Source organism: Danio aesculapii, chromosome 17 (assembly GCF_903798145.1).
Source record: "Danio aesculapii chromosome 17, fDanAes4.1, whole genome shotgun sequence".
Lineage (NCBI taxonomy): Eukaryota > Metazoa > Chordata > Actinopteri > Cypriniformes > Danionidae > Danio > Danio aesculapii.
The window spans coordinates 40,331,884-40,346,333 of NC_079451.1; the positions used below are offsets into that span (position 1 = coordinate 40,331,884).

Sequence of the window (14,450 nt, forward strand, 5' to 3'; positions counted from 1 at the left end):
TTAGGGCAACGGGTTACAAATACAATATTGTTGCCAATTTTTAATAGAAAAGTAGCCAAGCAACATCCCTCTGCAAAATTGCTGAGCAACATCGCTAAAAAAGTTGCCTTGTGTATCATCAGCATTAGTTTCTCTCAGCGCTTCCTTGAAATCAATTACAGAGCCCAATTATAGAGGTTAAAAAAAAGAGAGAACAATATTACATTTATTTACTATCAGCAGCATTGGCTATATTCATGGCAAAAACAAATATTAATAAATATACAATATATAATCATATAATCAAATCAGTTTCTTAACAAACATACATTATAAAAAGCATCAAAAAACATACAAGTAGCAACAACACTGATAAGATTCATATACTATGTTTTAGTTTGATTAAAGATAAATATTCTAAAGTTGCTCTAGAAGACACCTTTTCAAACATCTCACTTAAAATATTTCCCGAATAAAAACGTTCTCTAATATCATTCAAAAATACACATTCTATTAAGATATGTTTTATCGTCAAAATATTCTTACACAAGTCTAGGTTTTTCTTCCCCTTTCAATAAATATGCATGTGTGAGTCTTGAGTGCCCGATTCTACATCTTGTATTTACAACCTGGTCATGTCTATTTTCGAAATAATTATTTCTTTCATTTACAAATGGATTCACTTCATACAATTTGTTATTCCTACATTCACCCCATTCCATTTGCCATTTCTCATTAATATAGAGATTTAAAACATGTTTAATATCAGACACAGGAATTTTACATTCTGTTATCTCCAATTGTAAGGCTTCCTTAGCTGCTTTATCTGCACGTTCATTTCCAATGAATGCCATATGTCCAGGTATCCAGCAGAAAAATAATAAGTCTTTAATCTTTAAAAGGTCCACATTTTCTATTACGTTAAAGATCATAGGATGATCGGTTTTCATAGATTCAAGAGCTTGTAAGCAGGACATTGAATCTGTGCAAATTAAAAACTGGCGCTGCTGTTCTTTTTCTATTTGTTCCAGAGCTAAAAACAGTGCAAAAGCTTCAGCTGTGAATATCAAGCTTTGTCCGGAAATACTCTTTCTGAAACACTCTGAACCAATCACTGCTGCAGCAGATAGAACAATATTACAAGATCATTGTACATTTTCAAAGCAAAATAATATAAAAAAATGCAAATAATGCTGAACATTTGTATATAAGCAAACTCAGCTATTTTATGCTGGAAAATGAGAAATACATTCAGCCATTTCTTTAAGACTGCTAATAGACTCACTTTCATTAGTTTGAGGGTGCATACAGATGAAGACAAAATGATTAGTCCTCCTGTGAAATGTTTTCTCCCTGTGTAATGTTTAACGGAGAGAATGTTCTTTTTAATGCATTTTTAAATATAATATTTCAGCAACTAATTTCTTATGTCTTTGCTATGATGACAGTATCTAATTATTTTTTTATATTATAATTATTGCAAGACTAGTTTTCAGCTTAAAGTGCCATTTAAAGTTTTAATTAGGCTAATTAAGCAAACCATTGGATAAAAGTGGTTTGTTCTCTAGCCAATAAAGACCAAAAAAAAAAACATTCATATATTTTTTCCCAACCAAACCAAACGACAGAAGACTTTGGAACATAATACTGTGGAAAGAAATGTCTATTCTCTGTTAAAAAAAATCCCTTGGGAAATATTTGAAAAGGAATAGAAATGTCTAAGGAGGGCTAATAATTATGCCTTCAACTGTAGTTTTCTGAATCCTAAAATGTCAAATCTGACATTGCATGGTCTTGACACTTTAAAATAGGGATGCTCTGATTGATCGGCCGAAGATCAGTATCGCCCGATAATCGCATTTTATGACTTGATCAGTACTCGTCAATCTAGCTCATCTCATGAACCGATTGCGGGTGTTTATTTACGGCTTTACACGCAGAGGAAGATGCGTTCTGTGTTTTTGACAATATTGCAAGCTGACTAAAACCTGGCTGAAAATTTTAATGATATAAAAAAACTTTAAAATATATTTTTTTAAACTTGAATATTTAATAATATACCTTTTTGTAATATTCTTATTGCAATAAACAAATATGTATTCATAGGTGTGCATTTTTACTTCTTATGCATCAAATATGTGCTCAAACTTTTTCTTCATAGAGACATGTTGAATTCTTCTTCCGTCATTTGCAAAGCTTCTTAATTGCTTTGTTGGTGATTTTTCTTACCAAGGTTTTTATCTGTTTTATCTATTATTATCTGTAAAGCTGCTTCTGACCATGACATGTCCACACTAAATAGTTATGAGAGGTGTTTAAGTGATTATATGCAACATCCTTAATTTATTCTCTTAGGTAAGGAGTGATCTCCACGTAAGTATCATATTCAGAGGGAAAATTTGCGATCACCATGTCAATGAATTAGTACTCTGTATCAGCTGCAAAAATCCTGATCAGAGCATCCCTACTTTAAAACCATGGAAAGTACCCAATACCATAGTACTCATCACGTCTACCATTTTTTGAGATCTTCAAAAGATGGTCTGCAGCAATACTATCTAACGGTCTCATAAATAACATGTTCCTCTCTTTAAACAACTGAACAATCGACTTCTCCCATTACCACTTCTTCAAACTGAGCTGCACATCTTCCTCTTTCATTGATATGTAAATGCGCTGCAGTTCTTCTTTTCCTCCTGAATTACCTGTCGAAATATCTCTGTGATGAAGTTGACGTTGGTTCTGGAGGAGCACAGGACCCGGCGCACCACCTCGATGTCGGTGAGGTGCTCTTCATCCATGCTGCAGAGGCTGGAGGAGCTGGGCTCTCTCTCCGTCAGTGTGCTGGTGTTGGAGTGCGACTGCTCTGGTTCGCCAGTCCCACCACCATCCAGACTGTCCTGTCGTGGTCCGCCATCTTCTCCTCGGGCTGCCAGGCCTGCCGCCGCTCTCTGAAATATCGGCAAAACAGCTACTGAACTAACTGTAAATTCAGAGACCAAGAAATTCTAAGAAGTTAAAGACCTATGTGTGAAATCAAAAATTACAATGTTTATTTTGCTTAAGTACGTTGTTTTTCTTTAGGTGAACAATTAATCTGAGCAAGGCAACGAAAACATTTGTTTTGGTAATCTTCAATCAAAGTCTGATCATTTGCTTTTGTGTTTGGAGTGGCAGTCCTTCTCTGCTCACATCAGTTTGACAGCTTATGCCACAATATTCTTAACCATTACCCTCTTAATGTTGGGTTCTACAAGGGAATGATGCACAAAAAGAAAGCCTAGTTGGAAGTACATCAACATACTGAAATAAAAGTCTCAGCAACTTCCTTTCACTCAGACTTTAAAGAGCACCTATGAGGCAAAGTCAACTTTTGGAAGCTGTTTGGACAGAACTGTGTGCAAGTAGTGTGTCAGCTGTTATATTGGAATGATATAAACACAAGTTTCTTTTTTTATTTCCTGACATTAAAATATGATCCAAATCCCAGTGATTTCAAGGCTCACAGCAACATGACGTAGAAGTGCAGTTTTCCCTGCCCACAAAACTGACTGACATGTATTAACATGTCTTCATACTAATAAACATGTGCACAGAACAGTATTCGCAAAGAAAATGTGATTAAAAGATGTTCAACTCTCTGTGTTCAGCTGCACCTCAAGAATGAGTTTTACAAGTTACAATTTTTTTTTTTTTTTTAAAAAGGGCAATTTTGACACCAAAGACTTATCTTAGATCTTGTAAAAGAGGTAAAATAGGAGCTCTTCAAATCTGTAAGGTTAAACATAAGGCTCAATAAATATTTCACCTGCCTTTTAATTGCCAGTCGAGAATGGCATAAACCTGAGCGGTTCTGCTCATGGGTATTCTTTAACCATTCCACGTTTATCAGTTGTACACTTGTTATTGCAGTGCATTACATGGTTGAATATGTGCACTCAATAACGTCCACTTACAGTTTCAGAGTATTATAGGTAACTCTTCTATGTTTATCAAATATTAGACTTGTATTGTGGTGATCTATGAGATTGAATGAGCACACTTAATGATTTCCATGACTGTTTCAAATTCACTACGGGTATTCCCTGATTGTTCAGTGAATATTGTTTGTAAACTTGTTACCAAGTGCATTAATTCAATCCCATAACGCACCAAAATAACATCTATCATGGCTTCAGAAGCAACTACAAATGTTTTTCTTATCACTTAAGGCTTTGGGTAGGGCTGCGCGGTCAATCGAAATCAAATTGCAATCGTGATTAAATAAAAGTTGTGTTTGATTAGTAGTAAATCTTAGTTGAAAGCCAGAAGGAGATCGTGCGCATGGAAACTAAAAAAACTCATGAAGAAACCCAAGAAATCCCCATAGCAATAAACAGAAGATTAATCTGCTTTCATTGATTCAATGTTACTAATAAACACATGACTACAGAATCATCTCACAGAAAGATTTATTTCAAACACTCGACTAAAGTTATGAAGTGAGTTTGGAGTAAAAACATGTTATTAAATGTGGCAATTTCACATGCTTTCAGATGTAGCACTGAGAAGCTATGCAAACAGCTGTCGTTATCACAGTACGATTATCTTTTTTTCATAATTGACCCATTACTTGATTATAAACCTGATTTTTCATAGCTTGGTAAATGCTGCTCTGTCTGAAACCTATGCTGAGGATGTTTGCTTATTACAGAATCGGCTTTACTGACAAAATGCACCCACAATCACCTTCGATTCATTGTGCAGCCCTAGGTAAGGGGAAATTTCAAACAAAGTTCAACCCTGAAAGTGCTTTTACTACCATTACTGCACCATACATGATGTGTACATGCTACCTGGATATTCTTTGGCACATTTTCTCCTTCCATGCCAGGGATCTGTGTTCCTGTGTTTGACCGCGGCTCAAGCCAGAAGGAGACCAGCCAGCGGATAAATATAACTCTGGCATTGAGGAAGTTCTCTTTAGTGCAGTACAGGGCTTCATTGGTCTCTGGGTCTCTTTTTACAACCATGTAGTAAGGCTTTGGTCTCATGGGTGGAACCTCTGTTATAAAACAGGACACAGGAACCAAATTAGGCATTTTCTCATCGCAAAAAATGTCTTACTTAGATTTTTTTGTGTTGTTTATAGTCCAAATATCTAAAGATTTTTTTAAATCGAGAAGTATTTTCAAGACAAGCAAAAAACATTGACTTGTTTTAGGAAATAATACACCAAAATTAAGAGAGTTTTTCCCTTAAAACAAGCAAAATAATCTGCCAATAAGACGTTTTAAATAGTTGTTTTATCCTTTTAACATGAGATTATTTAGCTTACCCCATTGGCAGATTTTCTTGCTTGTTTTAAGTAAAAATAAATCACTTAATTTTGACATTAAAACAAGACTATGTTTTGCTTGTCTAGAAAATGCTACTTGATCGGGTCCCATGATAGTGCTATAATTTGCTATTCTGCAATATACATTGTAATATAAATACAATTTCACCAGATAACTTAAATAATACTATTTGTAAAGAATTTATCATTTTAGTTTAAATTGATTGGGATAACTCTGTAGGAGCATCTGCATAAAACCTAATCTACAATCTACACACAGCAAAAACTGATTTTCTTACTTGGGAGTTTTTGTCTTGTTTCAAATCCAAATATCTTAAAAATCCTAAATCAAGAAGCAATTTTCAGAAAAGTAAAAAAATATTGTCTTGTTTTGAGAAATAATGAGTGAAAATCACTTGAGTCTTTCCTTAAAACAAGCTAGATGATCTGCTGATGGGGTGAGTAAAATAAAAAAACTCACTTATTTTTGACATACTACTTCTGAAAACAAGACAATATTTTTTGTTGTCTAGAAAATGCTTCTTTTTGTAAATAATTAGTAGATATTTGGACTAGAAATAATACAAAAACTCTAAGTAAGAGAATCAGTCTTTGCAGTGCAAGCATTGAAAAATACAATAAAGAAAAAGACACAAATGAAATAAACTGTTAATTATTGTTTTCCGAAGAGTCTAACGGTATTCAGGTACAGTAACTGAATGTGTAGATGTAAAATAATACTGCATAGTCTTCATTGTATAAATAATTCAATAAAATTAATCATTATTAAGGTTACAATTGGTACAATTTCTTATGCCTGAAAGCTTTTAAAATCCTCATACATTCACAGGTCTCAAAAACGCATGCAAATGATGAATTATAATTCAGAATCAACATTGCATATCCTGCGATGTGACCATTTCGAATGCTCACATTGCAATATAGATGCTGAAATGATATATGGTGCCTCCTCACTTCTTGATTTAAGAATTTTTAGATATTTGGACAAGAAACAAGACCAAAAAAAATCTATGGAAAGCATTTTTGCAGTGATCACCCTGAGGAATCATACCAGCAAAAACAATTTCTCAAAAACACTGAGAACATACTTTGACATAAAGAAGGATGCATACCCAAAATAGGATTGTACAAACTGGTCTCCTTGGAGAAGTTGGGGAAGATATGGGGCAGGTAATACTTTTTAAAATTGGCAAACAGAAATGCGAAGCCCTTCTCGTGGTTCTCCTTGTACTTCCACTCCAGACTTTTGGCCTGTAGGGGCAGAGATCACACATGGCAAGCTGAGCACATACACAGTGGCTGGGACAGAAAAGCCTGTTTGTGTTTTGTGGAGGACAGTGGGGTTTGGTGGAGTCAGGCAGTGCGTGGTGCTCTTGTTTATGCTGGAAAGAGTGTGAAGCAGAGCAGCCGTTGCAGCGGCAGGAAAACACACAGCACTGCTTCTGCAAGGGTTTCTGGCATCATGTTCATGCAGATCTGGGGTCAGTGGTGTGTAAGTTTGCTCTAGCGGGTTTAGCTTCAGGTCTGCGCCAGCCGTGTTAGCGTCAGCAGTGTTAGTAGGAGGATGGGAGTACCTGGTTTACCATGTATTTTAGAAGAGCCTCCAGGAAGTAGCCAGTGAGATCCTCCTGGGATTTATCTCCTGACTGGGGTGGCACCAGGGGACTGATCTCCTCTGGAGTCACTTGAGCTGCAGTAATAGATAAAAAGATATGTTTAAAAGGTGCAGTATGTAAGTTCGACACCCAGTGGTTGAACTAGGTATTGCACCCCTGGTTAAAAACACAAGCGCAGGTTGCCAGCTTGACGACATTAACAGCGTGCCTCACTGTCGAGCCTAAAGGCTGATTTAAGGCGTATTTAAATCGTGTTCTAAATCGTGTTTTTGTTCTAACCAACACCTGAAATTTATAAATTAGAAACAGCTACTATTTCCTGCAGCTGAACAACAGAAAACTGACAATTACCTCAGGTACAACTTATGTGCTTTATTCAGTGTTAAATGCTAATAATGTGAGTTTGAATGCCATTTTACATCACATTTATTGCCATACTACTGAAAGCAGCAGCAGATAGTTCTCCTCAGATCTTGAAAATAAAATAAACCACTTGAAATTGAACTTTAGAACTGTGACTTGTGCAAGGCAACACATATCAGTGAATCGGCATGTACATTTAATAATGTTAAAGAGGTTTAATATGTTTTAATTAGATTATAAACGTTACAATATTAGTGGAGTGCAGTAAGTGCACCGCTCTGTGATTCTGAATGGCTGTATTTAAATTTCTATTGTGTTTTGTCTGGTGCAAACAGCCAAACTGCTCATCACTGCGAATCTTGTCACGTAGCGTGTTGTTGGGACATGGGGTTACAATGTAATCTGCTCACCCAATGTTTACGTTCATAATATATTTATATTATTTGCTAATTAATAACCCCCTCATGTGGAACTCTGAATCTGCATCTCATTTCGGAGTCTGCTACTGCACATTAGAGGCCATATTTCAGTCATGCATGCATACTTTGAGAGCCTTCCTGACTGAATGAATAAAATACACAGTTTTCCACCTAGGTAACCCGGCGTGCTGAAATATTCTGGTAGATAACAGACCTTTTCCAAACAGAATATTTGACTTTAGCGTTTTTCAGACAAACAAGAATGTTCACTTGGCATGTTTCTTAAATATCTGCAAAACATGTTATGGTACTTTTATGCTTTAAAGGTGCTGTATGTACGTTTTTGACTCTTTTAATGCAGATTTATTATGCAAAACATTGTCTTATTTAATTGTTTTAAAGTAAAAAAAAACAATAATGCAGGGATTGTTAAATTTATATATATATATATATATAAAAGCTATGATAAAATATTAATGATGGATGAAAAAAGTTTACTTGACAACTAGACTAAAACAAAATCAAATGAAGTTGCAATAGCTAAAACTGAAATAGAAACAAAGCTAAAAAGAATATATAATTTATATCATTTAAAAATATATATGTATATATATATGTATATATATGTATATATATATATATATATATATATATATATATATATATATATATATATATATATATATATATATATATATATATATATATATATATAAAATATAAAGTACATAAACTATATAAATAATGATAAAAATACACTACCATGGGCATTATATATATAGAGAGACAACAAACAAACACTTACGCTCCTGAAGGTTAAGAGGAGGGCTGATCAGATTATCCAGCGTTCGAGGGCCCAGCTCGGACTGTGGTGCCGGGAATCCGGGGATCAGACAGGCAAAGATCCAGAGCTGCTCTCTTAAAGCATTGTGCTGCAGAGCCTGCATCCACAGAAGGAACAGACGCACCCCTTCCCTCCGGATCTAAACAGCACACATACATGCCACCATATTACTGACTTAAAGTATTTCACTGTTTAGTAAGCAGACTAAAAATTGCTTCAAAGATTATATCATAATGCAAATGGTGAAAAATACATTAACAAAGAACAATCACTCATTCATTAACAAATAAAGATGGTAAATAATTTATTAAGGTGCAATACCTTTAGGGAGTTTCCAGTGTGTAACAGTTTCTTCAAAATGAGACCTATCAGAAAAGACAGTAGTTTAATTTGCGAAACAAAAACCATAGCTTCCAAATGAGCTGATTAGTGAACTAGCTGGACAATTCTGGCCTTTTTGCTTATAATCTCTCAGTGATGTTTATTTGCTTGTGGGTTTATTGAAAAAAGATGACTTCAAATGTTTTATCCTGCATGTTAAACACAGGCTAGGAATTGTTTATCTCATCAGTCAATGATGAAGGACAGTAGTGTCAGAGTTCTCGGTCAGATCTGGGTGTTTCTGGGCCCCAGGTCCTTGGCATTCTCTGTGTTTATCTTGGTGGTCTGTGTATCCTACTGCTTAAAGACTTCAGAGCAGAGGAAAAGGAGAGACCACCGAACAATTCCAGGTTTTAAGACTACTACAGCCCGGTGTAAAAAAAAAAAAAATAATAATTATGTGTTAAATCACATCTTTTCCATGTTCAATTTGAGTTTTCTACTCTAAATAGTAAAGGGTGCGTTTTTTTAATATATATATTATTAGCATGTTAACAGGTTTTTAATGATTTATGAAGAAATTATAATGCTTTGTTTCATTATTTCATCTTCATTTACAAGTAGCAGGGTATTTACAGCTATTGTATATTTCTCTTCGTTCACATCTCGTCCCTTTGTGCCCCCTGGTGGCATTGTCGCAAACTGCTGTTACACCTAAAAACTTTTTAATAATCCCTTTGTCCTATGACGGCATCACATGCGGCGGTAGTGTTTATTTTGAACCGCCACTCACTGTACAGTGGTCCCTCGCTATAACGTGGTTCACCTTTCATGGCTTCGCAGTTTCGTGTGTTTTTTTGTGTAATTTGACATGCTTTTTTTACAGCGTGTTGTGTTCTGCATCCTGTTAGCGCATTGAGGAGTACATTACGCATTCAGCTTACCAAGTGTGACTGAAGTGCTGTAATGTACTACAAGCTTTCTCCCCAACAAACCCTATAATGTCGACGAAACGGTCTGCACCCTCATTTTTAGAACGTATCTCCTGCGATTAATGAGAGACCACTGTGTATATACATATAATAATATAATAACACTTGTTTAAATACTTTATTTTTCAATGCATGATGAAACCTATTAGAATGCAGAGCTAAAATGATCCTTTAATTCAAATTATGAAAGCAAAAATGTTGTATGCTTATTTAATATTTATAATATATGATATAGTTAAGAAATATCTCACAAGCAATAATATCAGCATGTGAGCTCAAATGTAAACATGCAAGTGAGTTACATTTTAGACATAAAACTTTTTCCTGAACATAACATAGCAATAAAATTACAAAATCCAAAAAAAAAAATGCTCAGGGGTAGCTTAAATAATGTGTCGGTGCTCTTTGGGTAAGGGATTCATCAGAATAAACAGCAAAAGTCAGTGCAAGGCACTTGAAAAATGTGGAAAAAATATTTAAACTTTTATTGACATTCCTTAAAACTGCGCCTACACATTTCGGCAAACAATTGCCTTCATCAGGGTAACAATGAGTACGTTTACATGGACACCACTTATCTGATTTTAATGCGATTAAGACAACACTCTGATTAAGAGTCTACCATGAAAACAGCGATTTTTGATTAATTTAATAAGATTAAGGTCATAATCGAACTGTAGAGAAATCGAATCAAGACATGTGGAGTATGCCATTTTTATTCGCATTATTGAAGTGCAGTACAGACATGTAAACACCTTAATCGAACTATTACAGTCATGTAGGACTTTTCGGGGGGGGGGAGCATGAAATGTTCCCGAATGAAAGTGAAAGTGCCAAACTGCAGTAAAAGTTGACATATTAAACATGAAACACCCGTAAATACATGAAAATCTGAAGGAAATGTGGATAGCGTGATGATGCAATGACGTTAATTGTATTATGTGCTATAACATGTAAAATGGGATCATGAAGGGAACATTCAAAAAGCAAAACTCATGTAAACACCCTTAATCTTATTATTGTCTTAATTAGATGAAGGCAAATAATTTGATTACTGATGTCCATGTAAACGTGGTCAGTGATTGGTTACCAAATAGCTTTTTAATATTTTTTCCACATTTTTCAAATGCCTTGGACTGACTTTAGCTGATTATTACATCGCAAAGTTTGATTCCAAAATGCCACTTAAAGGAATCATTTGAATGGTAATGAATGGAAATGGTCCGTTCATAAAGGCAGTAACTTGAATGAATCAGCTGTGTTGAATGAAACATCTGAACGAGTGACTCAATATCTCTACTGGCATATTTAGCTTATTTATTCATGACAAACATAACTAGCCATTAGCCAAGGTAATAAAAAACACACTTAGCAAAACACTGTTAAATTATTATTATTATTATTATGACTGTTTATTGTTAGTAAATATACACCCCTACTAGCTAGAAAATGTATTCTGTTTTCCATTTGACAAAATCACAGTGTAAGTTAAAGGTAACACTTTTTTAAATAATGGTCTATCAGTCAATTTTAGTTAATGTATTTACTAACATGAACAAACAATTAGTCATACATGTCGGTATTAATTCATTTTTGTTAATGTTATTTAAGATAAATTACGTTAATTCATGTTAACTCACAGAGCATTAACTCATGTTAACAAGCACAACTTTGGGTTTTTATAATGCATTGGTTAATGTTGAACTATGATTATTTAAAGCTTCACAAAATTATTTATACATAGTTATTGTTAGTAAATGCATTAACTAACAATAACTAATGGACCATTATTTTAAAGTGTTACCAAATTTCATTTTTAAATTACAAAACCATTCAAAAGTCTGAGATTAGAATGAATTAAAAATGAAAATAATTTTAAAATGTTGGTAAAGACATTAATAATGTTTATTATGCACTACATAAGCTTATTACAATGATTTCTGAGGTATCACCCGACACTGAATCACAAGAATTAAGGACATTATTCAAATATATTAAAACATAAAAAATACTAATAATGAAATGAAATATTAATAATAAACATGTTTTAAGAAATATAAATGTTCACCTATGCTGTGGAACTGCCATCTTCCTTGTATTCGCTCTGGTAACAGCTGTAGGATTTTCTGCAATGTAAGCATATGGATTTGACTGCAGACTTGCCAATATATTCACTCATGTTAGCACACGCATTTAAACATCTCAAGAGATTACTATATGAGCGTAGCTCATAGCATATATTTACATTTCAAAACAGATGAGCAGATTTGTGCAAACACGCATTACTGGGCTTCCATGTGACACTACAGGCTGCAATGTTGCAATAGCTTCCTTACGTGCAGAAGTCACACTTGTCTCATCATGATGGTGCATTTAAAGAAGCATCTCCAGATTTCACCATTACTAACAGCCCATGGGGCAAACCAGCCGAGCGAAAAGCTTAAGTGTGACTCATAAGCCTTTTGGGTGCGGCAAAGAACACCTGTTTTTCTTTTTTGTTTGAGAGACACATCAGTTATCTGTCAGGTGCATGTCAGTCTTTTCTTATCAATGATCTCATTACTGATGACACTGATGCTTCAGCAAATACTGAATAACTCAACTGTAAGAAGAGACAAGTGTTAGGTTTGTTTATTTTTTGTTCGAACATCATTTTGCTTATAATCATAGCAACTTTCAATGCATAATTTACAATAATAGCAGCTTCTTAATAAACAAACTTTATACAAATAATATAATTAAATTTAATTCAAGTTTCACAATAAATATTGTTTCAAAGCAGCTTTACAAAAGGAGCACAATATTGCATTACAATCAAAATCATAAAAAAGTTGAGGTTATCAGTTACCATAACTTAAAAGTTACTTATAACTTTAACTAATTAATTAGTAACTAATAAATGGGTTCTGCAGCTTTATTAGAGCTGCATGGGTGATTAATCGAAAAGTAATAGAAATTGATATTTAGAACCTATAATCGATCTACTGTAAGTTTTCCAGGTCGATTTTTTCAATTACTTTCCCTACTGCGTGTGGAGTCACGTGACCCTGCTCTGTTTAAGGCTGATTTATACTTCTGCGGCCACACCTGATCTCTGGTCAAGTAGGACGATGGACTCAATCCTGAGCCTTATGCTGCGGTCACACTAGAGTTTGTGCGTGCAAAATTCTGTTGTATTGCGCAGCAAAAAGGAGCAGGATTAAAGATGATCAGACATTAAAAAAGCGAGCGAGAGGTCCGTGTTTTAAATTTCTGTCAAGAGAGGTCAGGTTTAATCTTCGATTGGTCTCACGCAGCAACATGATGTGATTTCGCAGAGTTCACCAAGCTTGAACTTTCCAACGCAGCGAACTGCAAAAGTTGTCGCACGAGCTTGCGTTTCTGGTCTGATGCATTCGCCTGCGTATGAATGGTAGTCTATGGAGAGAAAAGTGCAGTGTGGCCGCAGCTTTACTTTGCACTACATTGACGATGACTGGAAGCTGCATCAGAGATGCCTTGAGGCAGCATATTTTCCATTACATTCACATAATTATTTACATCAAAATATTTGCAAAAAAATGAAGTGATGTTTTGCACAGTTTGCCATCAGTTTCCAGGAAAAAAGCAGACAAAAGTCGGGAGCCTTTTTTGTTGGAACAAGCAGTAACTGAAATCAAAACCTTGAAGCTCATGATAAAAGCACTTTGAATTTTGCTCATTATTCATTTATTACATTTTTTGAAATATTTAAACCCTAGATTCAGTTATTTTTAAGAGTCTTTAAGAAGATCTCCTGAATAACATTAAGGCAGATGTATTATATAACATATTTAAAACACGTGGCTAACAAATAGCTATTAACTTTTGTTTTGTTTGTTTTTTTTGGTGGGCCAGTTAAAACTTTGGCAGGGAAAGTAAAAATCTGAACCACTTGTCCGATTGGGCCAGTAGAAAAACTCAATGTTGAACCCTGTAAAAGCTTTTAACAGTTAAAGTTACTATATATAAACAAAGCTAATGTTTTTAATTAGCCATTGGGTGATTATTTACATGCCTTACCTCAAATATAAAAAGAATGGAATCTAGCTCTTCCCGTTGCGATTTGTGACCTATATGAAAGAGAAAACGAACAAAATAAACACATTGAACATCACCAAGGGATCTCAGAAACCCACAGGGCTGCTATTAATAGCTCCACAAACAAGAATCGCATATCTGCTCTGGAAACAAGGGTCATTTAAACCCGTCATCAAGACCTACTCCAAACAATCTTCTTAATCAATTATAATGAAAGATTTTCAGCTATTGAGTGCTCATTTTGTCAAAAGTTTATCATTTAAAGTCTGCATGGAAATGCATTTTATGCTGTTGATTCCAGAATTGCACTGCACTTCGTTTTATTTGCAATGCAACTACTGTGGTGGTAATTTCACTAATGAAATCTATGACATAACTTAATTCCTTCATGTTGTCCCAACACAAATCGATTGTGTGGAACCCAGCATTTTTTACAGTGTATGATAAATAGATTACAAAAAACAGGAAACTAGATTTAATAAAACAACCCATGTACCAAAACAAAAGCATACATTTATC

The 14,450-nt window shown here is 34.6% G+C and overlaps 1 protein-coding gene across 8 annotated transcripts in view; it reads right to left on the reverse strand.

Annotated features, from left to right (window-relative positions):
* Positions 1–14,450, reverse strand: part of ralgapa1 (Ral GTPase activating protein catalytic subunit alpha 1) — a 158,733-nt gene that overhangs the window by 131,302 nt on the left and 12,981 nt on the right. For 7 of the 8 annotated variants that reach the window (XM_056477273.1, XM_056477271.1, XM_056477272.1 and 4 more), the window contains exons 3-10: positions 13,914–13,963; positions 11,941–11,998; positions 8,881–8,924; positions 8,521–8,698; positions 6,892–7,007; positions 6,430–6,568; positions 4,815–5,023; positions 2,685–2,930 (exon numbers count right to left, since the gene is read on the reverse strand). In XM_056477273.1, the coding sequence (XP_056333248.1) occupies positions 2,685–2,930; positions 4,815–5,023; positions 6,430–6,568; positions 6,892–7,007; positions 8,521–8,698; positions 8,881–8,924; positions 11,941–11,998; positions 13,914–13,963 (1,040 nt within the window). The remainder of the gene's footprint in view (positions 1–2,684; positions 2,931–4,814; positions 5,024–6,429; positions 6,569–6,891; positions 7,008–8,520; positions 8,699–8,880; positions 8,925–11,940; positions 11,999–13,913; positions 13,964–14,450) is intronic. The other variant, XM_056477269.1, reaches the window with a different exon arrangement.